This window comes from Ochotona princeps, chromosome 4 (genome assembly GCF_030435755.1).
Source record: "Ochotona princeps isolate mOchPri1 chromosome 4, mOchPri1.hap1, whole genome shotgun sequence".
Classification (NCBI taxonomy): domain Eukaryota; kingdom Metazoa; phylum Chordata; class Mammalia; order Lagomorpha; family Ochotonidae; genus Ochotona; species Ochotona princeps.
In genome coordinates, this window is record NC_080835.1 from 9,488,453 (window position 1) to 9,495,986 (window position 7,534).

Sequence of the window (7,534 nt, forward strand, 5' to 3'; positions counted from 1 at the left end):
CCTTGCCTAACTGGAATTCCCATCCTTGTAATGTGGAAGAGACAAAGCAGTGAGGAGAAAAACAAAACACACACATTTTGATTAGCTGTTTTTATTCTGCATGATGGGTGTTTTTGGAACACAGTCAAGCAGATACTACATTTGGAAAGAGACTGTGTTTCAGGAAGAACTATGGGGAGAATTCAAGCTAAGGGAGTGCAGTATGGAGAGCAGATGTGTCTGGAAGAGGGCTCAAAGCTGCAGAGTTAAACTGCGGCGGCCAGACCAAGCTGATTGTTGGCCCGGTCAAAGACAGTGAAGTACTGGCGGATGAAGACATCACCCAGGATCCAGAGTTCGCCGGTGGAGGTGTCAAGGTTCATGCCCTCGAAGCCACTGATGCAGTCGTCATCTTCCTGCAGGGCAGAGAAGGAAGAGCATGGGAGAGTGGACAGTGGATCCGGTGACAAGAGCTAGTCATAATCACCCTGGGTTCCTTGGTGTGTCTGTAAGTTCTATGCCCAGAAGGGATTCCTAGCTCAGTGTCCAGGGCTTTGGTTGCTGCTGACCTGGATGTACTGGTATTAGTTTCTCAGTGCACTCTAGGTGTTCATACATTGCTGGACATTGTGCGGTGTCTTTGGCAGAGCTACAGTCCTGACCTTTGTAACACCAGCTTCCATAAAGGATGTCTGACATCCGGATGAGTCAGCCATTCCCCTCCTTGAGTTCCTAGATATAGCTGTGCCTGTAGGTAAGACTCGCTGAGGAGAGGCTCAGGTGTGAATGCTTCTCACTAGCAGCAACAGTCACTAGGATAAATGGATTTTTCACTTGACACTCTAGGGCATATTCTTGTGGCTCACTAGACTCAGATGTGGTCACTTTCAGGGAATGACACTAAGCACTATCTGCGAGTGGGTTGATCCCACATGTGTGGTTTTGAGATGAAGAGTTGAAAGCTGAGAATGGTTGCAGTTTGCTGAGTATTAAAGGGCAGGTCATTGAGACTCAGGACTGAGGCACAGATCTGCCTGGACACAGTCATTTTCTCAGGTTGTCATCGTCTGCCTCACTTTTCCTTCAGGGTTTTCTTCCAGATTCTCATTTGTGTGTTGCTTATAGATACGCTGTCTCACTAAATGTCCTACAGAGCAGGTGGCATCAACCTCTTGTCCTTGTGCTGCAGAAATATGCATTACTGCATGACAGGGCACAGTGGGTGATCACATGGTGAAGTGGCTCATTCCAGCCTGGTCCTGTGGCCCTTACCTTCAGGATATAGGCACTGGCAGGCAGAGGGTACTGAATTCCGTTGATGGTGAAGACAACATCGGGCAGGGAGTCGATGGCTGAGCAGCTGATGGTACCCTGGCAGGCGTGAGGATAGGAGTATTAGCAGGGGCTCATTCCTTGTGCATGGGACTCCCAGCACTTGAGTCTAGAAGAGAGCATCTGGGGATGGACTTGCCTCTCCCAACAAGTTCTCAGAAGCTCCGATGTAGCTCTGGATGCTGGAAATGGCACTGGTGGGTCCAGCCAGCAGAGAGGTGCCCGTGTCAATGATGGCCTGGCAGCTGTCTGCGCAAGCAATGGTCTCTCCATTGATGGTGACGCTGAGGGTGAGATGCAAGGAATTGTTTCATTTTTTGTACACAAGTTATGTGTGTGATCTACATGGATGTACCACGGGGCATTCAACACTTGGGAAGTCAGAGTACAACTTGGCTTGTCCAGGATTGACCTGAGCCGATTTCTTACTCATTTGCTCCTTATCCTATATCTTCGCTGACATTCTTTGTTGAGAGGAAGGCTGTGTGATACTTCCCATGTTGCCTAAATGTTGAGAGTTGTGTAGAGTTGGCTTCAGCCACCTGGTCTGAAATGCTGGCAGGAGAAGCTGCATGATTGATCATCAGCAAGTGACTGTCTTGGACCTTGTGTTGGACCTGGGTTCCCTCCTGTAGTGTCCTCTCTGTCCCCCAATCTCCTTCCTGGGCTCTCTCTAGTGTGCCCATGTTTCAAGTTCCTTCTTTGCTGGCTATCAAGACAGTGAGTCACCTGTGACTACAGCAAGAAATGAGATCAGGGTCCAGGTCCTGATCATTCGGCATCAGTGTGGTCTCACCTGTCCAAGGTGAACTGCCAGTAGCCCTCATAAGTGACAGGTACCCAGTTCAGACTTCCCGTGTAGTAAGAAGAATCAATGCCACCAAACATCACCAAGCTGCCCTTCTCATCATCACTGTGGGAGAGGGAGAGAAGACATGAACTCATTCATGTGCTACATTTCTGTTCTGTAAAGCCTAGGCACCTTCCTAGCTAGATCACCCGTGTATGCCAAGAGCTGTGTTAACGTGACATCATGGTACATTTCTTGTTTAACCATTTTCAGGTAGTGGTCATTATTATTATTTGCATATTTACCTATTTCAAAGAAATCTGAGGCTCAGAGAAGAAAGCAACTTGCTCAAGATTGCACAACTGGAAATGTTAGGCATAAGGAGAGCAAAGATATTATGGTTCCCAAATATGCTTTTGTTGTGTTAAGATCCTCATGACAGCTGCCCTGAGGGCACAAGAGATGTGAATGTGGGCCATTGTTTGCTCCTTAGCAATCAGGGGTATGGTCGGTGGTTCTCAGTCAGGGCTAGTGATGCCAATGTCTGGAAACATTAGCCCTTTTTTCACATGTGTGGGCAATCTAGCAAAGTCCACTTGTCTGTTTCCCAAATGTCCCCAAAGCTGTACTGGGCCTATGTTGAAGCTATGAACTTGAGCTCAGTTGTTCTCCTCTGGGAACCCAAGTATTTGAGCCATCCGCAATTTCCTGCCAGAGTGGTCAATATGGGGAGGCTGAAGTGCAGAGTGGAGTGGGGACTCCAATCAGGAGGTGGATATGGCAAGTGGGTACCAGAAGCAATATCTGAACTCACACCCACTAACTCACCGTAGTTTTTAATCTCATTTTGCATGAATGTTTAGTCTGTCCCCAAATCCCAGTCAGGTCTTTGTAGTGTTGCTGTGAATGCTGAGGTGTGTGTGTTATGTGATTTCCCTCAGAGTGGCATGTTTTGAGGGCCAAGGTTGATGGAAGGTATCTTCAAAACATCCACTGGCTACTAACATTTAAGCTTTGGAAGTTCAGCGAGAAATATTTCAGCTGGTCAGAAACAGTGAATGCAGATCACTGTCAAGGGAAAGGAGGAGGAGGAGGAGAGAGATAAAGAGACAGAGATTTGGCTGCATGATTGCTCATAGACACCCTTCTTCACACCTTGATGGTGACACTTAACATTGTATGCTTTTGAAATCATCCCTGTCTTGGTGAGCCTGAAGAATTTCATTTGTGGGTCTGGTGAAAGTATTCAGTTTGATAAGGGCACTGGGTAGGCAACGTACGAGCTCAGGTAGACAGAGAAGAGGTCCTGGGACACGAGGCCTTCATTCCACATGTTGTCAAAGACGGGTGTGGCACCAGAGGCAGCGATGCTGGGGTAGCCCAGACCCAGGATGCCATCAAAGGGAGCAAACATGAAGGTGATGCCAGGCTCTGTCTTGCTCAGGCCAAAGATCTGGTTGGTGTCCTCGATGCTTCCAACCTGTGTAGGAGAGAGAGAGAGAGAGATGGTATCATCCATGAGCACAGTCCAGAGAGCACAGTTGGACCCCTGTGCTGGAGCTATAGCCATCATGCTTGATTTGCTGAAGGACTGAGCTTGCAGGACATCAGGCTGATAAGTGGGGTGTTTCTGACTGCCCACAGGACATGTCAATGACCGCTGTTGCTTGTATGACCATGTGTGTGATTCCGTATGAGATTCTGCTGTAAGAGAGATGGAAACTGCAACCCAAGCAAGTTTTGTTCATTGCTCCCTGTCCTAGCAGTAGGGATTGTGGAAGTCTTGTGACTGGAGGGAGGTAGAGGAAATAGAAGAGAATCCTGTAGGCATTTTCGCCTTCCAGGTCTCAATCCCTGCTTGCTCCATGACATTCATCCCAGAGATGGTGTGAGGGAGCCAGCTACCACTCCTTTCGCACACTTGGCCCAGCCCCTGACGTGTGTGCCACCTGTGTCTCATTGCTCTCTGGCCAACTGTGTTTGTTGCTTGTGTCATCGTTAAGAACAATACTAATAATGTGAAGTTCTAATTGTGAATCTTTGGGCTCCCCACAATTTCCCTAGGTATTCTTAAAATGGGCATTGTGATGGAGCATTGTCTCCAGGTACTCACTTTCACAGTGTCATATCCCAGGATGCCGGTCATGCTGCCAGTGCCATAGGTGATGGAGAGAGTCTCACTGGTGGCCTGGTAGGTGGAGGAGTCATCAGGGTTGAAGCGCTTGTGGAGGACTGCAATTGAGGAAGTGACTCATTAGTACATGAATAGAAAGAAATGAGCTGGTAATGGCTTTCTGGTGTCCTGTTTCTTGTCCCAGGGTGAGTCACTGGAGAAGAACAACCTTTGCCCTAACATGACTTGAGGTGACCATTAGAACACTAGTTCGCTGGATCCTGTAGTCAGCCCACACCATGTCACTGATGGACAGTCTCAGGATATCCCTTAACTTTCCCAGATGACCTCCATCAAACACTGAGCACTGTCATAGGCCCCTCTGGCAGGTAATGCTCCATTATGGGAAGCAAACATCACATGGGCACTCCCTGTGAAACAGAACACAGATCACATTGCTCCTAAGGGAGTGAAACTGGAAACATTGTGGTGACTGTCAATGATTAGATCTACCTGATGAACAATTCAGTGCCTGTTGTGTGTATTTTGTGAACACTGCATTATCACTCAGGCCCTTGCACCCTGTCATTTTCAGCCTTTAAAAGCTCTCTTTTTGGACACCTACAAATTTTGTGCTGCTGGTGCACATTACCATGTCTGTTCGTCTTTGTATGGCACACAGCCAGTTTTCCCAGTTTGACTCCTCCATATCCCTGATCAGCCTTGTTGTATGAATGCTGAGTGTCTCAAACAGGCTGAAGGGGAACTCTGAGAAGTGTCTGAGTGGTCAGGATTCCCAGGTTGTCAGCTGATGCCAGGATAGAAAGAGTGGGAGGGACCGTGCAGGTCCAGGTACTCACAACAGGCAAGGCTGGAGCAGTAGGTGGAGGGCACCCAGAGGTTGGAGGAGCCAGTGTCAAAGATGACGGTGAATTCCTGAGGGGGTGTTCCAATGCTGATGGTGCCAAAGTACTCAGCCTGCAAGGGTCAGGACAGCACAGCTCAAGGACACAGACGTTTACATCCAGGTCTTCCTGAAGACCATCTTCTCAGTTCACTGCTCCATCATCCTCTCCTGTCTTCTCATTTCTCCTTTCAAGTGCTCCCTCATTCAAAGCTCAGCTCTTGTCCCCATTCCTCCTTGTAGTCTTCTCTGATGGCTCGCTGGTTTCCCTTGACTCTTCCCTGTTAAGTCATTTGCACCCAAGGCTCATGTACTGTCCACTGTTAGCTGGTTGCCTCCCTGTGTTAGTCTCAGCCTCTTGTGTTGTGAGCTTCTCAGAGAACATAGTGCAACCTGTGGTAGCAGCAAGTGAAGCCTCAAGTGCACTTTGTTCATTTTTCATATCAGGTGACAGAGGTCACTTAACCTTAGGGCTTGTGGAAATATGTTATTACTCAACTTTGGTGTTACTTGTAGATTATAAGATATGTCACCCTCAGTATTTCCATTCTCAGTGGCAGCACTTTAGTTCTTGCCCTTTCTACTCCACTTTCCCTGACATGTTGATAGAGAATTCACGATGGATTGCAGGGCAAGGAACTTGCATTGGTTGTCCCTTCAGTTTGTCTTTCAGAACTCTAGTCAAATGTCACCTGTGCAGGCCCATGAAAAGGCAAAGATGATTAAGCCTCTGCCTGCCTCATGACTGCCACTCTGTACAGGTATGCATTAAATTTCCAGTTGCTCCACTTCATGTCCAGGTCTCTGTTATGGCCTGGGAAGACAGTGGATAACAGGCCAAGTGTTTGGGCCCTTGCACCCATGTTATGTTCCCCACTTATGGCAGCTTTGCCTCATTGGAAAAACTTGTTTTCCTTTCCATGCTTCTCCTGCACTCTCTTGTTTCTTCTACATAAGCTCTTGGCTTCCTATTGCCATTTGCTGGACACCAAGTTTCCTGCTCTCAGGAAATCTTTTCCACCTCATGGAACCATGCATTCTTCTGTCACAGCTCCCAGGATATGTCTGTGCCCTCCTAGAGCAGCTGGGCCACTGAATGACAACTCCTGTTCGTAGCCTTTTTCCTAGTCTGGCTTCTTCCTGAGTTCAGAGATTCTCTCATGTCATCTTCTCCCTGCCCCTAACATTGTGCTTCCTCAATATTTTCCCCTGCGTTAAAATACCTGACATATAAGCTGGGACAGAGTATAAATACTGAAATAATGAGTGAGCCACAAATGAGAGTGATAGTTCAGATTGCGAGTTTCCCTGAGTATCCTTGGGCTCCTGACATCAGTCAGCTGTCTTGACTGCCATCCCAATTCCCCATTCATTCTCCAGCCCAGTCCGTGGTGCTGCTGCTATTTCTATGTGCCTATGCACTCACATCCATGTAGTTCTCCATTGTCTCAGTGGATGTGGAGGCAAAGGCATCCTTGGGGAAGTACTTGGAGGCTGGGTTGGGGCTGTGAGTCTTGAGGTAGTCCTGCAGCAAGCCCTTCTCAATCAGGTTCTTCCTCAAGGACTTCTTTTTGACCAGAGGAACCCTGGGCAGAGCATTGAGACAGTCCCAGTTAAGGGATGATTGGTTACTGGCTAAGGATCCTGCCCAGAGGATGCTGCAGAGGATGCTACAAATGCCCTATTACACAATGAAAGTGGCTTAAGAGAAGCAAAGAAAGGAGAGAAGAGAAGCTCCCATCTTTTGTGCAAAATGCACAGAGGGGAGGTGACTGCAATGGTGCTGAAACCACACCACAGCAGCTCTGATAGTATGTGCTGTTAACCATGCCTACCATGTGGTCTCAGAAGGGAGGAAAAGGAGCCCAGGAAGACTCAAGATGCTGGAACACAGGAAGGAAGGAATGTGTTCAGTAGGACAGATGGATATTCGGAAGTACTAGAGGGCTGGAGAGTTGTCCTTGGAGTTTTACATCCTGCTGCCCAAGCCCAGACTCACTTGTGGATGATGCACTCAGAGAGTGCCAGCAGGCCGAGCAGCAGCAGCCACTTCATGATTTTTCCTGGCTCCCAAGTCAATGAGCAAGGCAGGATGAGTGGAAGGTGTAGAGCACCAGACTAGGGCCACTACTTATATACATTCAGGCCAAATCCTCACTAATAACCCTTATCAGCATATCAATGCCACCAGCTGTTACACGCCATAAAGAAAATTATGATAAGACAGTCCCGCCTGGAGTCACGTTCAGAGAACTTACCTGCTGAGTGGCTTTCACGAAAATGATATCACACAGTTGGAGTACATCTGGGCAGGGCAGGGGAGCTTTCCAAGCTCAGTGTTTTGGCAGAAGTGGTCAGAGATGCATAGAAAACAGCATCAATCCAATGTTGGAGAAGCTCAGCATACCCAGATTTG

At 48.0% G+C, this 7,534-nt stretch overlaps 1 protein-coding gene across 1 annotated transcript; it reads right to left on the reverse strand.

Annotated features, from left to right (window-relative positions):
* Positions 1-245: 245 nt before the first annotated feature.
* On the reverse strand, positions 246-7,173 carry LOC131480046 (pepsin II-4). The gene is made up of 9 exons (XM_058662415.1): positions 7,118-7,173; positions 6,545-6,704; positions 5,075-5,192; positions 4,215-4,333; positions 3,382-3,581; positions 2,108-2,224; positions 1,451-1,595; positions 1,252-1,350; positions 246-395 (listed from the first exon to the last, which is right to left on the reverse strand). The coding sequence occupies exons 1-9, from the start codon at positions 7,171-7,173 to the stop codon at positions 246-248; spliced, it is 1,164 nt and encodes a 387-aa protein (XP_058518398.1).
* Between the last annotated feature and the right edge of the window lie 361 nt (positions 7,174-7,534).

Coding starts and splice junctions, on each gene's coding strand:
- LOC131480046 (XM_058662415.1), bottom strand. CDS start 7,173: ATGAAGTGGCTGCTGCTGCTCGGCCTGCTGGCACTCTCTGAGTGCATC. Junction 6,705..7,117: donor TCTGAGTGCATCATCCACAA/GTGAGTCTGGGC, acceptor TGCTCTGCCCAG/GGTTCCTCTGGTCAAAAAGA. Junction 3,582..4,214: donor TGGGATATGACACTGTGAAA/GTGAGTACCTGG, acceptor TCTCCTACACAG/GTTGGAAGCATCGAGGACAC.